The following is a 22,221-nucleotide window of genomic DNA, read 5'->3' on the forward strand; positions in this document are numbered from 1 at the left end:
CTAATACCCAAGACTGGGTAATTTCTAAAGGAAAGCGTTTTTTAACAGACTCACAGTGCTACATGGCTGGGGAGACCTCACAATCATGGCAGAAAATGAAGAGGAAGCAAGACATATCTTACATGACAGCGGGCAAGAGAGCCTGTGCAGGGGAACTCCTCCTTAAAAACCATCAGATCTTGTGAGACTCACTATCATGAGAACAGCGTGGGAAAGCCCCACCCCCATAATTCAATTACCTCCCACCAGGTCCCTTCTAGGACACATGGGAGTTATGGGAGCTACAATTCAAGATGGAATTTGGGTGGGGACACAGCCAAACCATATGAGGCATCACACAGAGCACCCCCTGGGAGGCACTGATATCCCCAGGCAAGGCCCAGTGCAGGCTTGAAGCATGGAAAGGCTGGCACTTGCAGCAGTGAATCTGACTAGTTGAAACAAAGAAAGCCATCTTTCCACCCTCACTTCATGTAAGTCTGGCTCTCTAGGTCCCCTCTCATTACTCAGCACAGGGGGTATTATTTAAAGGACTGTGCTCTGACCAGTGAAGTGGGGCCGAGGGCTCAGCCACACAACCCCTGCACTGAGACTCAAACACCACAGGGAGGAAAAAGGAAACTATTTAGAAAGCACCTCTTCAAAAGTTCTATACATCATTTCTACAAACTCACCAAGAAGGTTATAGGGGTCCCCGATGTGTGGGCTTTGTATTATTTATTTATTTTGGACAGCATTTGAAGACATAAGATTCTAATTATTTATCAATTGGAGTATATTTAAAACTCCTTACATCTCTGATGATTTATCTCAGAGGCCTTTTCTGAGGTTAAATATCTTCAGGAAAATAGCCTTCATCAATTCCTGCTTTATTTCCCCCTTGTCTCTAAGTGTTTCCCTGACTAAGACTGAATCTTCCTCCGTCTCTTCTTCCTACCTCTTTATTCAGGGTTGAGAAATCCCATATCTAAGCTGGCTGAGACCTGCCTCAGTGTCTGACTCCATAGCTATTCAGTTTAAAGGCAGGGAAGGAGACAATGAAATGGGGTAAAATAAGAGAGAGTTACTCTTGCCGGGCGCGGTGGCTCACGCCTGTAATCCCAGCACTTTGGGAGGCCGAGGCGGGTGGATCATGAGGTCAAGAGATCGAGACCATCCTGGTCAACATAGTGAAACCCCATCTCTACTAAAAATACAAAAAATTAGCTGGGCATGGTGGCGCGTGCCTGTAATCCCAGCTACTCAGGAGGCTGAAGCAGGAGAATTGCCTGAACCCAGGAGGCGGAGGTTGCAGTGAGCCGAGATCGCGCCATTGCACTCCAGCCTGGGTAACAAGAGTGAAACTCCGTCTCAAAAAAAAAAAAAAAAAAAAAAAAGAAAGAAAAAAAAATAGAGAGTTACTCTTTTATAAATACAGAAGGGGGAGGATCTTTTGCCAGTGCTCTCTGTATTTGCATATTTTTTCCCCGAGCTCTTGGTCCTGGGACCAACTTTGCATAGTTAGCCGTCTCTTCTGCTCTGTGGTATATCTGCTTTCTTCTGTAAACCAAAGCATAATTCACCACTGGAAAAGTCTATGTTCCAATACAATGTAAGAAGTTCACTAACAGAATAAGACAGTGAGCCTGTGCACAGGCTGCAGAAGGATTTCCTCAACTTGATCATGAATAATTTTCTCAAAGACACATAGACTTCCTTGAAAGGCAAAGTCATGCATCTTTCTGAGCCAGACAAATATTTGAAAGAAGTCTGTCACATACACACGTGCTCAAGGAACATATTTCCAACCTTAGACGTAAACTGCACATTCTATAGGAACATGGGGATGTAGATGTTAGTATCAAAGAGAGTGTATTATAAAACACATGTTGAGATAAATTGTAAAGAATAAATCACAAATAACATTTTATGTAATAATTTCATTTATCATATCATTACTTTCTAGATTTAGCTGTAAAACAGAAAAGGAGGAATTTAAAACAGTTTAAAAATTCAGGCCCATATTTCTTCCAGTGCTATCAATGAATTAATTTATTATCTTAGTCTAGTGACAGAAAGGGCAAATTAGATCTGATCTTCTTATGTTCTGAACCCTTTTAGGAAATGATTGATTGCTGTGGTTAATTTTAATGTAACATTAAAAACTTGAGAATATACCGTATCCATATTTTGAATCTTGCTTTTTTCACTTTACATGGCATCATAATCAGCAATACTCTTTATATCAACGTGCTTTATGTAGTGTCGAGTGCTTCAAAACAGGGTGATGGCTGCTCATAACTGCGTCCTTCTTACCTTTGACTTGCCTTTGCTGTAACAGGCCTTCTTGGTAGCTTCATCACACTCCCATTCCACAGCCTGTAGAAAATACCAAAACAAAGAAGACATTTATGCAGCCAACAAACATGGAAAAATGGTCATCATCCCTGGTCATTAGAGAAATGCAAATCAAAATCACATTGAGATACCATCTCACACCAGTTAGAATGGCGATCATGACAATACCAGGAGACAACAGATGCTGAAAAGGGTGTGGAGAAATAGAAACACTTTTACACTGTTGGTGGGAGTGTAAATTAGTTCAGCCATTGTGGAAGACAGTGTGGCAATTCCTCAAGGATCTAGAATTAGAAATACCATTTGACCCAGCAATTCCATTAGTGGGTATATACCCAAAGGATTATAAATCATTCTATTATAAAGACACATGCACACATATGTTCATTGTGGCACTGTTTACAATAGCAAAGACCTGGAACCAACCCAAATGCCCATCAATGATATATTGGTTAAAGAAAATGTGGCACATACATACCATGGAATACTATGGAGCCATAAAAAATGATAAGTTCGTGTCCTTTGTGGGACATGGATGAAGCTGGAAACCATCATTCTCAGCAAAATGATACAAGAACAGAAAACCAAACACTGTATGTTCTCACTAATAAGTTGGTGAGGAACAATGAGAACGCATGGACACAGAGAGTGGAACATCATATACTGGGGCCTGTTGGGGGGTGGGGGTTTGGAGAGGGATAACATTTGGAGAAATATCTAATGTAGATGACGGGGGGACAGATGCAGCAAACCACCAAGGCATGTGTATACCTATATAACAATCCTGCATGATCTGCACATGTACCCCAGAACTTAAAGTGTAATAAGGAAATACCAAAACAATAGCAGCTATCATGGTTTTGACTAAATCAAAGGGAAAATATAAACAAGGCACTGGTAAACAAATTAGGAAATATGGCAGCACCCTGGCACCAGCATTTTCACACTCATAGAATTTATACCAAATACACGAAATTTAGTCATGTGCTTATATTTAGCTCTAAAACTGAGGCATAAGGACTTTTCCCCCCTTACTATTTGCTTTTAGGTAGTAATGATGTGATGTTTAGATCTAGTCACTGTTAGAGAAGAACAATGAGTTAGTGACTAAGCCACTGATTGCAGACATGATCACTTCAGTGAAACCACAGAACAGACCTAGAGGAGGCTTGAAGGAGAGGCCTTGAGACAAGATAATGTAAATATTCATTTAAACATTTATATTTTACTCAAATAATGTCATTTATCAATATTCACAGATGATGAAGAATGATTTTGCATATCCTTACTACCAAGATACACATGTAAGTGATAGTCAATCAACAGACAGCTCATGCAAAGAGCACAGCTAGGATTTTCCCCGATACCCATCCTTTTCATGCTGCAATTATCTCTGACTAAATATTTAGAGCCATGGCTTTTAAATATTTTTTTCTCAGAAGTTCCAAATCTCACTTATGCTGATTAATTTGCTATATGTGCTTTCACCTCTGATGCTAACTCACAAATGGAATCTGTGATTAGTGAAGAAAATAGACAAGGCTTGCTTTACAGAAAGGATGCCCACAAACATCCGTGGCCTGGCTCTTGTGTAGTGAATAATTTTTTGAGCAAATTGAGGCATCTGGGTTTTTTTTCTCTTTTCTATTATTGTATAGAGTGTGGACTTTTATAGAGTAAAAATATTTTCTCCATTCTCCACACCTGTTATTACAATTATTTTCTATTTTACTATTAAAATTGGCTTTCTGAAGGATCAGGGATGTGCAGTAACAATCATTAACAGAAAGACATTTTGAGATAGAGACTTTTTTTTTGTTAACTTGGAGTAATATCAGATAATAAACTAAATGAAAAGCAACCTAGTATCAAGTCATAGAAGGAAAATAATGAATTTGCCCTTATTTCTAGTAAGAAAATGGTTTTTTTTTTTTCCTAATTATCCAAACTTGGGAGAATAACAAAGTCAGGTTAACACCATTCTCTAATATCTTCTGACTTACAAAGAATGTTACATAACAGAGATTAAATCATAAAACACTGCCTTTTGTATAATTGATGTTACTTGGCAAATATGAGTCCATAAGAAAAGTATTGTAGAGAGAACCGCTTCAGTGTCTTTGAAACCAAAACAATGCTATAACTGTTTTCCCTTGTGCAGACCTGAAGATTTTTGTCAGTGTCAACGTCTGATAAGAGAATTTGTTAATTCCTTCTGTGATGTTTCCCTGTTCATAACGTTTGCTGACAACAATAAAGTCACAGCTAATCAGCATCTGATGCAAACACGACTTTAATACCATACCAGGATGACAAATATTTTCGTGAAAAGCAATGACACCTCCAGAGAAAACAGCCTCCCATACAGCTGCATAACTACATCCCCATGAAGTACAGATAAAACAAATAAAAGTAAATGCATTGTTGTTCATCTGATTTGACCTTTAGTATATTCCTTTCTTAGGTCTCTTCAGGAAAGATCACCCTGTTGTTTTTATTTAAGTAGGTATCCACGTCTTGGCCTTTACTTAAACTTAAAACTGATTGAGGATTGATATACTATAATATACTCTTTCAATGGAGTAAACCTCATTATAACTTTGGTTGTATATTGCCAGAAGATTTAGTATTACATATCAGCAAGAGGAACTGGTGTTATACAATTACTAGGAAAACTATACTTTAGATAAAGAGCCATTCACAGTGGCTTTCATTGGTCTAGTGATTTTGTTAAAAGTTAAATAGTAATGTTCTCTTCTATAAACATGAAAGCTATAAAGAGCAGGATTAGTCCCAGGGCTAAGAGAGAAGAATATTTACCAAATGTCATCAAAATTGTTCAGATCCTGCCACTGAAATGGCAAACAAACAGCTTCACAAGTCTACCTGATGCCCCAATAGCCTTTGCATTTTCAAGATAAATATTGGCCCAGGATTGAAAGGGAAAAATAAGAGAAGGAAGGACGTGAGAGCTTAAAAAATATATTTCATTATTTTATCTAGCATACCAAAAAATAACAACTGCTCTTACAAGTTTATTAGACCAATAATAAATAGGACAAATCTTACAGATTTTCTGAAGATAGTGATTAGAAAAAGTTAATTTCCTAAGGCATTTTATTACAGTCTCACTAGCTTGTGTATAATATTCGAATCCAGAATTAATTAAAGACCATGATTGTACAACTTTTCTGTTCACTTTCTACCTGAATACAGAACAGGATAAAGGGAAATTTTATATTAAGAATGGAACTTTATTTATTCCAGAAGACAGCAGGAGTATATACATATTATTGGATAACACAGAATTTGAAAAGAAATGGAATGGAGAAAAGTGGCTTTTCCAGATTATACTAGAATGGGGGTGTTCCAGATTCATCCCATAGTGTCCCCCTATTCACTAGGTGAACTAGACTTTGACCATGTGATCACTTGGCAGATATGAAATTTTTTGATATTCTTATTTGGAGACAAGAATATCAATGGACCTCTTCTTTATGGGATCTTATTTCTCACAGTGACCCATTTTTCTGTTTGAAATTAGATTGTTTTTTAACCTGGTCACTTCTTCCAGATCCATTCTAATTAACTAAATACCTTTTAATCAAGACTTTTCATTCATTTCTCAGTGAAGATTTTTATTCTTTCATGTATTGTGAATATAGATCAAATCCCACTACTGATTTGAGAAGCCACCTTTCCATTTGTATTCAAATTTATTTAAAGACATTTTTCCACCTACCCAAAACTATCTTTATAATAGTCAAAACAAATGCTAAGGCATTCTACCTTTCAGATCTCAACACAACATTCATAGTCTCATTTCCCGAGTCCCCGTTTTAAAAAATATTTAATTTTTGTGATCTTTTGTCTTCTTCTATTTCAGGACAGCCCAGTAAAGAAATATTTCTACTCTACTCCATTCAATACTTTGTCTGGATTAATGTTTCAGCAGCAGACATATAGCAGTAATATTGTGGTTACCGGAATTTTCAGAGATTGGACACAGTAGGCAGTGAGTCTGAAGCATCTACATGTTAAAAGACACAACGATTCCTGTTTGTGGAAAATTTTTTTCTGTAACTACTTACGAATAATACCTGTACTACTCAACAATTTACAGGTTTGCATTATGCATATGCGTTAATTATCTCCTTAATTTAATAAATATTCATTAAGTATCTGCCAAATGGAAGACACTCTTCTATGTAATTGATAGAAGGAAAAACAGACATAGAGATACACACCAGATATTAATTTCCAATACAGCATACATAAGTGTATTCCATCAGCCTAGACAGAATTATGTTAAATCTGAGGATGCAACAGTGTTCATTTTCATTGTTACAGTAGCCATATGCAAGTTTATCTCAGGTCCAGTGACATACTCTGACTTACAATATCATCAGTTTTCAGGAAGTGACAAACATACAAAGAGAACTAAAAACAAAAAAAGCTTATGGAAAACCCATCTTATATCTGCATAAATAATCCTGAGGATGCAACGAAACCCTCATTGTTTCAAGACAAAGCACACATATGACTGGATTGCACACAGACATCGTCTGGTTAGAATAAATAGAGCTGTGATCTCAGGAGTAAATCAGATGCAGAAAAGAAAAAGAGATTGGCTCTTTTTATGTATGCGTTACATACATATAAATCCACAGTTCTCAGAAGTATATAAACAAAGCTGTGTATTATCACACTCCACAGCTAGATAATTAGATAGGGACCAGCAAAGGCAGACACTTTTCATAGAAATGAAGAGAACAACATTCTAGGCAAATGGACTACTACTCCTTCAGCAGATGGCTTTGCTAATTAGATACTGGCAAAAGATAACATTAAACAAAACTAGTTTAATTACACAACGCCAAAAATTAACAACCACCTGAGGGTTTTCTTTTTACATATGTTTACATTCATAATCTTATGTCATGTACTCTGCGATGCACTGGGAAATATTACATTGCCATGGCAATTATAAACAAATCGTCAGGGTGTGCAAGACTAGATCTTTGTTCAAAACTGAAGCAAAACGCAAATGAGTTGAAACTGGAAACAACTGTGATCTGACTTGAGTAAAATGTCAGTCTACAACAGTGATCTTTGAGAGAGCGCATCTTTGCTAATTACAATACCTTCAGGGTCACATGTGGCAGGGTCAAAACAAGTGTCACTCGAGCTAGAATGGTGTGCATTGAACGACAAAAAGCAAGTCACTTCGGAAGGATTTGTTCGATGTTCCTCTGCTTTTACTTCTTAGTGGATATTCAATGTGTTTGTTAATTTTTCATATTAATTTTCAATATACTTACATTTCTGTCCGTATCAAATATAGACAAGTACAATTAATTTCTGCTGGTAACCTCGGAATCAAAAGACTAGCCAAACAATGTATGTTTTCATGAATATGTGGGAGCTGAGCTATGAGGATGCAAAGGCATAAGAATGATACAGTAGACTCTGGGGACTTACGGGGAAGAGTGGGGGGCGGGGCGTGGGATAAAAGACAACCAACATGATGCAGTGTACACTGCTCGGGTGATGGGTACACCAAAATCTCACAAACCACCACTAAAAAACTTACTCATGTATCCAAATACCTCCTGTACCCCAGTAACGTATGGAAAAATAAAATTAAAGAAAAAGAAATGATCAATTTCAAAATTTAGAAATAAAACAAACAAACAAAAAGACTGGAAGAGCATTAGGGTCATATCATCTCACTACTTTTTAATTTTCATACACTGACATCATCTAAAATTAGAAGAAACATCTTAACCTTAGAGATGCCTATGAAAATGTGTTATAATATTTTTAAAACCCTTATGTTAATGCACAATATTTTGTTTCACATAATAATACCACATCACACTTACATTGATAAGGAACTGCAGAGTGGTGCTGCCAGCCTGATGAATGCTCACTGGGCGTTCTGCTTTCTAACTGGGAGTTGACAATGTATTCTTTCCCTAGGGCTGTTGTGAGAAACTACCACAAACTGGGTGGCTTTAAGGACAGGAATTTATTCTTACAGTTCTGGAGGCTCATTGACAGGGTCACCCCCTTCTGAAAACTCTGAGGGAGAATCTGCCCAGGCCTCTCTCCCAGCCCTGGGGTCTGCCACTGATCGGCGGCGCTCCTTGGCTTACAGGGCATCACAACAGACTCTGCCTCAGTCATCACAACAGTCTCTGCCTCAGTCATCACATGCTCTCCTGTGCCTTTCTTTGTCCAAATGTTCCTCTTCTTATAAGAACACTGGCCCCTGGATTAAGGCCCATTGTAGTCCAGCAATGACCTCATCTTAACTAATGACATCTAGAAAAAGACTTTTTTCAAATAAGGGCATCTTCTAAGAATCTGTGTGGACATGAGTTTCGGTGGAATACTCTACAACCCTGTACGAACAGCGTGGGATGAGCGTTTTGGAGAAACAATTCATAGTCACAAACTAAGGTAATTGCTCTGCCACAAATTACTTACCAATCCTCAAGCAAAAAAACTTGTGATGTGCTAGCTACAGTGCTAAATACTTTCTCTATACTTACCTCATTTAATGTGAGAGGTACTATTATAATGAAAGTTTGGATGAGGACATTGAGTAAGTAACTTGCCAAAGGCCCCAAAATGTTAAGTGGTAGCCCCAAGATTGAAATTTTATAGCTTGGATCTGGAGCCTGTAACCGTAACTACTCTCCTGCTATTTCCATTGTGAAATTAAGTGCCCCTTCTTACCTGATTTTCACAGTTTCTTTGTTTTCAACCCCATAATTTAGAAAAATATATATCTGAATCACAGAAATTTGTGCATATCTAAGTTCAGAGCTGTTGGTATTCAGTAAATATTAATCAAAAAAGCCATCGATTTCCTTGCCATAGAATGCATTTATGTTTAAAGCCTCCGGGTCCATTCACAGCCCTAGTATGGATTTTAAAGGAACCATGATTTGTCTAATGAAATTCTAAAGTGAAGAAAGGTGTGGCAAGGGTATCAGATAAGCATCTTGGTTTGGTTTTGTGAAATTAAACATCTTATGTATAAGAACACAGTTTGTTCTTGACACCACAGCAATGTTCTGCTTTCAAAATGCAGTTTGAAGACCCATCACTCCTCTACTTAGCCCTCTGGGGCTGTCATTAACTCCTGGATTAAGAGTCAAAGTCATCTAGAAAATTCTGCCATGTCCAGGTACTTATTTCCTAGTGTTCCCACCCCATTCTTTTATGGGTGGCCTGTGTTTCTCAGCATGGTCTCTGAACAAAGCAGACACATTCCCTATGGCCTGTGGACCTACTGGCTCCACTACCTGGAATACCTTCCTCCAGATGCCCACCTAGCTAATGCCTGTGCCTCCTACATACTTTGCTCAAGTGTGGGCTCCTTGCTGGGCTCTCTGTAGCCATATATGTATATGTGAAACTGTCATTTGCCTTCCCCTTTCTCACTAGAAAGCAAACTGCACTTGAGCAGGCAGCTTGGCTGCTTGGTATACTTCTGTATCTGCAGCACCTAGAACAGTGCCTCACACACAAGCACCCAACACCTGGTTATCAAACAAACGAATGGATGTATTAATAGAATACCCTGCACCCATGCCCTTGAAAGTAGCTCAGGTGCCCTTCTAGAGACCCCTTGTGCAATGGGCACAGGAGGCTTGGCAGCCCTTGAGCTGGTTGGGTGAGCCCACCCTGTGTTGCACCTCTGTGGGAAAAGCATCCCACAAGAATTTCTCTTCCACATTTCAATTTGCCCTGATAGTGGAGAGAAGAATATGAATGCAACCACTCTGGGAAGATGGAAAGGAAAGGATCAGAGCAAAGATTTTATTACTTTTTCAGCAGTAGACATTTTCTAAAGTAATGTCTTAAGCCTAATCTCAAACAAAAGGAGATAAAAGTGGTATAGTACTCCCCTTGTCTGCAGTTTTACTTCCTGATACCCATGGTCAACTGAAGTCCAAAAACATGAAATGAAACATTCCAGAAACAAACAATTCCTAAGTTTTAAATTGTGGACCATTCTAGGTAGCACGGTAAAATCTCAAGCCATCCCACTCCATCCCACCTGGGGAAATGAATGATCCCTTTATCTAGAGTATCCATATGTCTATGTTCCTTGCCCATTAGTCACTTAGTAGCCCTCTCAGTTATCAGCTCAAAAATCATTGCACATACAGACTTCAGTACTATCAGAGGGTTCAGGCATTCCCTGGGGATCTTGGAACATATCCCCTGTAGATAAGAGAGGGACTACTATATTATGTTAAACTCATGTTTTAAGTGCAAAATTATAACACTAAGTCATTAGAACAATGTGAGGGCAAGTGACTGCTGAGTCACAACACTCTCAGTATCCTAGATTTCTGTATTTTGTGTTGGTTGCCTACTTTTGAAAAAACCCACAAATTTATAAAAATCAAGTAGCTGTAAATATGACCACCTTTGAATCTCAGTTATTTTGGAGCAGAAGTTGAAATGACAGCAGACACATTATCCCATACTCCATAATAAACCAGATAAGCTAGGTAATGTCACAGTAAAAGTTAATTTACTGAGGGATTCTAAAGTCTTAAAATTCAGTACATGGTATACATTGGTATAAGTGCTTCTTAAATAATGGGATTAAAGCAATATAATATCTTGAATCTCTGAAGCACCTCTAGAATCTGAGGGTTCCAAGAAACACAGTTGGCAAGTCAGTGTTTTAAGGAACCAAATTTATCTGATAAGAAATTTTTGGACGGGACCTGAGGTCAGATAGAGAAAGACAAAGTGATGGGAGCATGAGTTCCAATGACCCTACTCCCGAACATGAACAAACCCTGCTAGGATGATCTTTTGAAAGAAGAACATTAGTGGGGGGAAAAATAACCAGTTTCAAGGACATTATAATATCTGGTATAACATTTAAAACCATGATTGTCAGACCTTGAAGCATCAACCAACTGTTGCACCTTAAAAACATTTCTAAGGTAAGGCTCATAAGTGTGGCTGCTCTTGACTGCAGGATTTTACAGAAATTATTTTCATGGATGCAAGTAGGATTAGTTTTAAATATTGGCCAATTTTTAAGACTAAATGTAGTAAAAAAAATCAAATCACTGGAGGGATGGCTATTTTTATACATGAATTTCCTAAAAGTACTAGTATAAGGAACCCAATTCGAAGTCAATCAAGTAGGGATAAAAGTCAAATAGCAGCAGATTGACTTTCCAGGGACTGGCCTGCCTAGTTTAATATTTCCCAAATGCATTTGGTGGAAATTTGATTGCATTTAATGTTATACTTGCTCTCTTTTACAACATACAATTATATCCTACATCGCATGGATGATGCCATCCAAGTACCACAATACCTGTAATGTTCAACAGAAATCATGTTCGCTAGAAATGAGATATATCATGAGCAAATTAAAATTAGATGTTTTATCTGATATAACATTTACTCTGCAAATGTAGAGATATCCCAAAAGGAATAAGTTAACTATAGAAAGTTATGAAAAATATCAGACCAAGCTGAGCTTAGTAAGACTATCTGAAGATTGTATGGGACACCAATATGAGTTCACAAAATAAATTTTAAACAATATGAGAAGCAACATGTTGGCATGGGATTCTCTGCAAAACCTTGACTAATGCTAAGGATACACAACTTGATATAATGTAGCCTGTCTTGAAAATATATTTACAAGGCTAAGTCTGTGGTATGGCTTTGAGCAAAGCTTGCTTTCGCACACCAGTTAACTAGTGACAATAATATTCTAGCACTATTGGTAAAAGTGAAGATAAACCATCCTGGCCTTAAAACCAGAATAAATTTCACAGTTATATGCTGAGATTTCATCTGGGAATATAGTTAAAGGGTTCAAAAGGGACTGGGTGTAGCAAGTAATAAGAAGTACCAACGTTTTTATTTTGAGGCATCATGAAACAGACGTAGAAAACGACACCAGCAATCACAGCGTGAATGCAAATGAAGGTGCAGAAACCACGCAAGTCTTTGTTGATTGTCTTAGAATTTATTTTACTGATGTGAATGAAATATTTTTATGTTTTCAAGAAGAATATCCCATTTGTGATTTTGTTTGCTAGATTTCTCTTGCTTAAATGTAAAGTCACCTATATTGGCGTCATCGGTTTGAGTCCTATTATTCTGTATTCTGGCTAAATCTTAATGAAGACATTCTGTATGAACTGTCAGCCTAATAGCCAATATTGATGTAAATATATGTGTGACTGCTTTTAGTTTTTCCATAAATCTTTTCTATTTTTCTATTCTTCTGAAACTAGCTTCATGAAAACAAACAACACTTCATACCTGATTACTTTTCTCTAGAGTTCTGAGTTAATATCTATGCACTAGATTCATTGGAGCACTTACAAAACCCAGATTTTGAATGTTTCCTGGGGAATTGTTTTATACTCATGGAACCACGCAGAATTTATTCATTATTCAAGTTAAAAATGCTTGCTTCCTGAGACACAACCTATCAAAGTCAACAAAGATTGACTTTACTTCCAGCTTGAGAACATATTGATCTATTTTCCAGATATCAAGATATATGCAAAACCCTTCTTATGAACCTTTTCAGCATTATTTCCATAAGTTTTGGTTTTCAGCTAAAAGAAATGAACATAAAAATTTGTTTTCTAGCGTAAGCTTGGGTAGTCGTTGTTCATGCTTACTTTAAATAAAACGTGTAACAGGATAATATACTCTGTTCAAGAAACACATTATTTATCAAATTATCACAATATTAAATGAGCAGTGAGTGAACATGACTGATACATTCATGACCTAGTTAATATTTAACACTCTCATAACTTAATATCTGCTTAAACTTATTAAATCAAATAAATAATTTAGCATTAAACAGCAATTGTGTGGTCTTGCCATTTACTTCTACAAATATTTTTCTCTCTTCTATAATTTGCTCATTTACATGCCAGAAATGTCCTAAAATATTGTCATTATTATTATTAAAATATTTGATGAGAAAGCGCTCCATCTAAGAACAAAGTCCAAAAGCATTTCAAGTAAGAGTTGGTGAATTTTTAATGTTTGTTAAACCTGAGATATTTTGATTGGCAATTGATGACTTTTGTGATAATTTTACAACAAAATGAAGGGAACATCAGGCACTCGTTCCCTTCTATCTATTTTAATCAGTCCTTATGTTATATGATTTGCCAGGGTTGGCAACTAATTGCCAAATGCTACAACTTCACCCAATTTCCTATGAAAGGAATTTGATTTTGAAATAAATTATTTGCCTATACCAATTAGGGCCTAGAAACCCAAATCTGTATATACCTAAGGGTGGAACATTGAAGTAGGATGAATACTGGTCCCTTAAAAGATATCCATCATCATCTCTGCAACCTGTAAATGTTACCTCATGTGGCAGGAAAACAAAACAAAACAAAACTGAAGATGTCATTAAATTAAGGATCTTGAGATGGAGACATTATCTTATATTATCCAGGCAGCATCTCAACATCGCTGAATGCATCCTCATACGAAGCAGGCAGAGGGTGACGTGGAGCACACAGCAGAGAAGAAAATGTGGCCGTGGAAGCAGAGGTTGGGATGAAGGAACCTCAAGTCAAGGAGGCTGGCAGCCACCGAAGCCAAAAGAGATTCTTCCCCTTGAACTTCTGGAGGGAGTGTGGCCCAGAGGACTCCTTGATTTTAGTCCCATAAGAAATATTTCAGACTCCTAGCCTCCAAAACTATGAGAGAATAAATTTCTATTGCTCTAACCCACCAAGTTCACAGTAATTTGTCACAGCAGCCATACAAAACTAATAACTGCATACATACACATGAATTACACCCATGAACACAGTCACATCCACATGAGTTTAGGAGCATGGGGTGGATGTGTTAACATCTGTGTGTCTACCAAACATCTGGGCCAGGCTCATTGTAGGAAATCAGAACATGTCATCCCAAGATATGCCTTTGTCATGGGATTATTTTGAGCTGATTATTTTGAGAAAGCACAGACACAGGAGAAGCTCTGAAAACAGAGTGGAAGTTCTCTTTTTGTAAGGTAAACTTAATTCTATAAAGGAAATCTCTATTTGTAAGGGTGTTTCCCTTACTGTACCAGGAAGAGAAAGATGATCCTAAGTCACAAGATAAGTCAGTGGAGAAGGCCCTGACTTAAATGTGCACAACAAACCTTACTCCTGTTAACTGTGCCATTTCTGGCCATGTTGCCATTACTTACCTCTCCCACAACCTTCTTTCTTTGATCTAGGTGAAGATGGTATTTAAGCCTGAATTCTAAGACATCTCTTTGAGAGTGACTCATTTCCCTACATATCTCCCATGTGTAGAAGGGATAAACATATTTTTAAAACTTGTTTGTTTTTCTATTGTTAATATGTCTTTTGTTACAAGGGCCCAGCTGAGAATTTAGAAGAGTTGAGGGAAAATTATTTCTTCCTGCCCTACACCATCTATAGGAAAGATGTAATCGTTGATATCAAAGAGCTCTTGGGAGAAACATGCTGTGATCTTGGGCATCCTGAAGGGGAAAACTCAACCCAGATGTGGGGATCTGAATACGGATGAAGGAAAAGTTTCTTAGGGAGGTCAAGGCTTGAGCTGGATCTTGAAGAAAGTGATGAGTGAGTAAATAGGTGGAAGAGTAGATGTTCAAGAAAAGTAAATGAATAAGCCAGGGCAAAGGCCTGAAGTGGGAAGAAAGGACATCTAAGCTGGAGAACTGGATGCCAGGGTGGGGATTAGAGAGGTCTGTGACTACACGCCGATATACAGCTCAGGACAGGCCTCCTGAACCATGCTAAGTGGAGCTCAGATTTATTTTTCATGAGTTGAAGAAAAGCCATGAATACAACTTTAAGCAAGATACTGGCATGGTGAGAATAGTAATTGAGAAAGACTTCACTGCAGGTATGAGAAGACATGGAATGCAGGGTGGCTGTGAGGGTGAATATAAGGAGAGTAGTGTACAGGTCATTGCAGGCAACCAGCAGGAAGGCTTTGAGAACCTGAATTAAGCAGGGACAATAGAAAGACAGAAGGGATGGGTAACCAGCTATTTAGTAGTGGGAAGGGCACTGCCTTTTAATCATGTAGATGTGTGGGTGGACAGCAGTAGCACAAGTCTGCCTAATCTATAATATGAGACTAATTCACACCCATTCCTTAAGCTGGGTTTGGACTGAATACCACACACAATTCTAGACTGCTTTCTTTCTACCCCCATAAGTAACTTTAACCTTAGACAAATAAAACTACCTTTACAATCCTGTTTAAAGAAAGCATAATAAAACAGTGAATCTACTTCCAAAATAACAGAGTAGTTCAAGAAATAAGACCGAATTCATACAGTGTTTTGATCATCACACTTTTAAATCAAATACACTTTAGTTCACTGGTAATACATTCTGGATTTTCAAAACTAAAAACAACCAAACAAAATCTTATGAATCACATTAAAGTCAACTCTAAAACCGTAGGAATTCAAAGCAGTTCAGTACAAAAACTTCTCTTTCAAAGTAATATAATATTGATTTATTTGTTTAGAATTCTGTGTCCTGAGTCAAGCAAATAAGATGATATAAGAATGATACAAACATAAATTTAAAAATGAGAGAAAACTTACAACTCTTGACTTCAGGACATTTAGCAAAGCTAAAGAAGTTGGAATTTGAAAGTGGAAAAACATAAGAAAAACACACTAACAGATAGATAACAAATTATCTATTTGTTAGTGTGTTTTTCTTATGTGTCTTGCATTTTTCTTAGATTTTCACATGCTAAGGTTTTTAAGGTCCCTCCAAAATTTAGGTTTTGAGAGCTCTGCCCTACTAAATGGGTTAACTCCATCGTCACAGGAGTGGGTTAGTTATAACTAGAGTGGGTTTCTGACAAAAGGATAAATCTGGGCTAGTTTTCTCCCTCTGTCTCATGAGCTTTCTTTATTTGATGCCTTTCATCATAGGATGACCCTAGTCAGAAGCTGGCACCAAACTCTTGGACCTCACAGCCTCCAGAACCATGAGTCAAATAAAGTAATACTGTGTATAAATTACCCAGCCTGTGTTAGTCGAATAGCAGAAAAAGTGCTAAGACATTACATTTGAGAAACATTATGAAAAGAGCCATGCTATTAAAAGCCAGTATTAATTCCATCTCCAACCTAGAAGAGGGAGGGCATTTCTTCCTTAATCAGCCAACTTCAGGATTTACACTAAAGTTTCAGCTGTACTGTGTCTCAATTATAATTCACAATATCAACAGCAAAACTTCAATGTTATTTTTTAAAACACTTTAGGTATGACTCTGATTCTCAAGTTTTGACTATGACTATGAGTTACAACTACCAACATTTAGATCAGCACTGTGAGATTAACCAAGGTCAACATGTAAATGTATACTGCAGAAAGCCATCAATCAATCTGGAGTGGACACAATGTTTCCAAGCATAACTACAATAGAGAAGCAAAGCAACAACAGAATCCTGGAATCAGACAATGTGTGACAGTACACCAGCCTAAAAGAGCTGCCAGCAAGACATTTCGGGAAAATTAGCCCAAAGGAACGCATGCACGCTCAGAGATGAGAATGAACCAATTACTGATGGGGAAGATGGCTGGTACTCTTCTGCTCATCATAACTTTTTTTTTTTTGAGACAGAGTCTCACCCTGTGGCTGGACTGGACAGGCTGAAGTGCAGTGGCACAGTCTCGACTCACTGCAACCTCCGATTCCCTGGTTCAAGCGATTCTCTCATCTCAGCCTTTCGAGTAGCTGGGATTACAGGCACATACCATCACGCCCAGCTAAATTTTGTATTTTTAGGAGAGACGGGGTTTCACCACGTTGGCCAGGATGGTCTCGATCTCCTGACCTCGTGATCCATCCGTCTTGCCCTCTAAAAGGGCTGGAATTACAGGCATGAACCACCACGCCCAGCCCATCACAACTAACTCTACCCTCCCAACAATCTAGGACGTAGGTATCAGTATTATATTCATCTTACAAAGTAGGTAGAAAGGGGCTAAACATCTTGCCAAAGATGACTGAGCTTTTAAATGGATGGCCTAGGATGATGAAGTCTGGCCACCCTGGCTCCAGCATCCACAATCTTAACCCGTGCGCTGTGGACTCTTCTTTCAGCAAAGGAGTTGGCAGGATCTCCCAGATTCCTAATTCCTTCATGTCTCACCAGAGTTCTATTGACAGATTTGAGTTTGCTTGCTTTGAAATTGTCAGAAAATATAAAATGTGCTGCTTTTAAATGGCAAAAAGGCCCTTGGTGGGAAAATGGGGAATGAAATGGTTTTTCTAGAGAACACACGACTTCACATCTTCATTACTTAGATTTCAAAATAGTTGTTATGATTTCAATGTTGATTTCACACAATCATCGATTCGAAAGCTTCTCCCGATTCCTGCCCTGCAATCTGAGCTCTGCAGTTACATGGAAAACACAGAAGTAAACCTAATTGAGAATAGTCTTATTATTCTGCAATTTTGTGTAATTATCCAAACCCACTTGAAATAATAACAGAGGTAAAGACAAAGAGCATGCGTGAATAAGCATGGATAGAATCCCATAATCTGACACATGACATGTGGATAAAGATCATTAAACTATACACAGAAAATTCAAACTGGGTTATATTTCCAAAGAGAGTTTATATGTTGAATTAGGAGAATACAGCAAAAACTATCCCACAGAGACATTCTGTAAGCTGACAGCACAGAGGTCAACAAGCCCTGTGTGCCGGAGATGGTATGACAGATCCATCCATTATGCAGACACAGTCAAGAAAGTGCACTTGAACTTCCAATCTAAGATTCTAAGATTCCATATCCCTCCTTTATGGTGAAAGAGGGTTCCAAGTTTCCCATATGAAATATAAAGGCCAAGCCCTTTCTCATACAGCACAGAACAGGGACACCCTGGGGAGGTGTGAAGAACCATGGAAGAGATGAAGATAAGGGCCTGGTGCACTCTTGGGATCTCAGCCTTTTGCATGGGCTAGCTCCCTGCTTTCTGACCTGCTCTTTCCCAGAACACAACTATTCCTCATCCCCAGCCTCATTATCCCCCTACTGTGTTCACACTGCAGTATCCACCTCATTAGAGTCTCCCTAAATAGTCTCAGGGCTGACAATAACGCGACAAGTCATGGAAGAGCTAAACATTCCTCCCTATGCTACCACACAGGCAATGGGTAAATACTGCCTTTTAAATTCAGTGCTTTCTGGGATGATCATACCCCAGAAAAGCTCTAATATGTCTGAAATAAGTAATGCTAACAGAGCTGCCTGCCTCATTGCCTAACTCTTTGAGCTCTTATTAGGGTGAATAATTAAGAAAAGCTATTTTTTCTTCTTTGTTTTTCCAAGTATGATAACTTTCTTCCATACTTGTCTATATGAGCTTTCATTCAAGGACAACTGATTTAATGAGTTGTGATGATGGATAATTAAGTCTCTTAGTTATTCTCCTAGGATTATTGTAGCTGTGAAAATCAAGCCACGTACACATACATTCAAAGAGCAATTATAAAATATTTAACTGCTTTTTAATTTAGAAATGATTTCTGGTTTTGGAAACTATCTCTGGCCCCAATATGCTCATCATTTTATTTGCATATTCAAAGACTGTATCAGTCTTTAGAACCATTTTGATTGGTCTATCTCCTATGATGTTTTGACAAACATTATTATAATCTGTTAGATTTATGTTCGTACTAATATACTATCCAGGTGATTTGACAAACATATAGTGCTTCGTTACCCAATTTTAATAGAACCTATGAAAATACAAATGTAACTAGTCCAAATGTAGCACAAAAACATCTCAATATCTTACCTTTTCAAGGAATCTGACTCTGGTTATCACCAAAAGACTCCTCCCTGAGCCATCTACGCCAGTCTCTACTTTCCCTTTAAATAATGATGAGTCTCAGGAGAAAGAAACTCAACATTAGGAAGTAGCTTCTATATTGCCTTTACGTGAACGACAAACAAAATTATTATAGCATGATCATCCTCAGATAAAACAGTTAACTTTGCTCCTCTCACGCCTAACAACATTAAGGACATTCCTTGCGGTTCAGTAATGTTTAGTATCAACAGATTCACAACATACGAAATAGAACCAGAAACCCTATGTCAACTATATATAATCACTGGATTGGTTCTATGCCAGGAAAACACTACAAAACAGCAAGTGTTAAGTCTCTACTAATATTCCTATGTAGTCCAGTGGAACTTATAAATGTATTCAACTAATATTTACCAAACACCTATTATGTAACAGAATTTGGGATACAATATGAGCTTTTCTAAAGCCTGCTGTATTTTAGAAATTCTCAGCCTAGTAAAGGCAAGAGAAAAAGGTAATTGTGATACAAGTTGAGAAGAAAAGGTATATACTGTATGAACAGAGAGAAAAACATGTTTGTAGAGAAGATGGAGGCTAACACAGAGATGCCCAGCCCGGCAGCCATCTGAGCAGGAATAGAAGGAAAACAGAAGTTCTTCTGGTAGATGAGAGAGACCTACGCTTGCTGAAAACAGGTACCAGGATGTGCAAGGTCTATCAGAAGCGGAAAAACATCTCATGTTCATGAAACTGCAAGAAATGTATATGGCTGAATTCCACAAGGAATGCCGAAGAATAAGCAGATCTGGAAAGTGGAAAAATAGAAAAGGTCAGACTATGGTGCTTCTTACATGCTATTGTTTGAAAACAGAATTATGTTTACATTTGAGAGTTTTAAGCAGTAAGGTAATGTCATAATTTACATATATTAAGCCACAAACCACAGTAGGAGGCAGGAGAAACGGAGAACACAGAGCACTACAAACAACTGCCCAAGGCCAGAAATCAAGCAAAGGAGCCAAGATGCAAATGTGATCAGCTGTGCAGTTCAGAAGGATAACTTGAGGAAAAGGGATCGAATGTATGAGAGGACAGAGGACAGAGTGCAATTAATCAAAGAACATTAGCTAGTTTAAGCCCATGGGGATAAGACAAGGCTGAATTCAAGAAGCCTGAATAAGGCTGAATCCATTGTAAGTTGTATACTGGAAAGAACAGCATAGGTGCACAGTTAGGGGCCATTCAGTGAGAATGGGGAACTAGCAAAGGCATCCATTGTTATGGACAAAGTTTTGAATCTGAGCTCTGAGGTGAGTTTAAGGAGCTCCATCCAAATGATGATGGTATGAAAAGCCATTCTACTCTTCAGGAAAGAAGTTAGTTTGGAGATAAAGACAAAACATTCCTTATCTTGATTTTTATATGTCTTTGCTTGGGAACAAAGGAGATATGGTGACCTAAGTGCGGCTCAGATGTTTTGTTTGTTTTGACTTTTGTTCTTCTGAGGGGATGGGAATGGAACAAGAAGGCACTTACAATTGCTCACACAATCATCCATCTCCATTTGTCATCGCTGGTCAGCATGCAGGGTCCACACCAAGGTGATGATCACATTATGGGTATGACTAAGGATGAGGACCCTTATATGAATTAGCTTTGTTAAGAGTGAGAAACGATCTGATCTACTGTAACACAAAGGCATATGGACACCATGATGTGGAGATCACAAGAATACACTGCAGCTCATTTTCCTGAAGAACAGAACAGAATGTCCATTGAAGCATTTGATAATCTAAGCATTCTTTCAAGGACCACCTTCCTCCCATGGCTCATCCTGTCTGGGTTTTCTTCCTCCTCACTAGCTGCTCCTTCTCAGTCTCCTTTAGCAGACTGAGCTGTGTTTCCTCCAAGTGGTGGCGTGGCCTTGGCATCTGCCTAGGACCCTTCACTTTCCTCTGTACCTTCCTCCCTGGGTAGCATTACCTGGTTTTATGACACGAAACACCATCAGTACAACATACCTGCATTCCTGTTCATTGCTGGAAACTATTAATTCTTCCATCTATCTCCTGGATATATTCCTTACCATATCCAAAGGCATCTCAAACATAACGCATGCAAATCACCAGCCAAAATTTCCATCTCTGCCTCCCAACTTGCTTCTCCCTTAGTGTCACCCATATCACTACCCACTCAGTTGCTCTGATGAAAGCTACACAAGTCATTGTTAAGTTTTCTTCTTTTTTCCTCACTGCCAACATCCAATCCACCAGCAAATCACATTGACTGTAACAAACAAAAAAACTTTCCAAATGCATCCATTTCTCTACCAGCACCTCTTGCCTAAATACTAATATAATTTCCTAATGGGTGTCCTTCCTCCGACTTTACCACATGATAACTCTCCCCTCTACAACTCATCCAAAAGTGTCTTTAAAAAAAAATAGATGATGTTTAATACCTTCAAGCGGCTTGCCAGTTACACATGTACCCAAAACACAATTCAAAGTCTTGGGCATGGAACACAAAGCTTGAGGAGTTTCTACCCCGATTTCTCTGACCACGTGTGTCACCATTCCTCTATGCCTTGAGCCCCGTGATTCAGCAACTCTAAACCTCTCTAGATTGCTTTAGCCTTATCCATCATTCCTTCTTTCAAACCTTTGTATTCATTGATCTCTCTTCCCTGAAAGTGCTTTTCCTCACCTGCGCCTGACTCCTCGTTACTCAGATATTGACTCAACTGCCATTCAGTACGAGTAAACCACTCCTGACCACCCTATCTACAAGAACTTCACAAATACTTTCCATAATATCGCTGCATTTGAATTCTTGGCAGCACGCTCGCCACTTTCTAACACTTTTCTTAACTATTAATTGATAAAATGTCCCCACCAACGATAATAACCCTGCTAAGAAAAGTCCTCCCCTTGGTTCAACACGATTTCCTGCACTTGGAAGTCTGACTGCCCCACAGGAGATCCTGATGAAATATG

General features: G+C 38.2%; 1 protein-coding gene across 6 annotated transcripts in view; it reads right to left on the reverse strand.

Annotated features, from left to right (window-relative positions):
- Positions 1–22,221, reverse strand: part of SEMA5A (semaphorin 5A) — a 493,544-nt gene that overhangs the window by 193,600 nt on the left and 277,723 nt on the right. For all 6 annotated transcript variants that reach the window (XM_064375855.1, XM_064375856.1, XM_064375857.1 and 3 more), the window contains one exon: positions 2,296–2,358. In XM_064375855.1, the coding sequence (XP_064231925.1) occupies positions 2,296–2,358 (63 nt within the window). The remainder of the gene's footprint in view (positions 1–2,295; positions 2,359–22,221) is intronic.

Source organism: Aotus nancymaae, unplaced genomic scaffold (genome assembly GCF_030222135.1).
Source record: "Aotus nancymaae isolate 86718 unplaced genomic scaffold, 86718_ANA_hifiasm-v0.15.2.pri h1tg000014l, whole genome shotgun sequence".
Taxonomy (NCBI): domain Eukaryota; kingdom Metazoa; phylum Chordata; class Mammalia; order Primates; family Aotidae; genus Aotus; species Aotus nancymaae.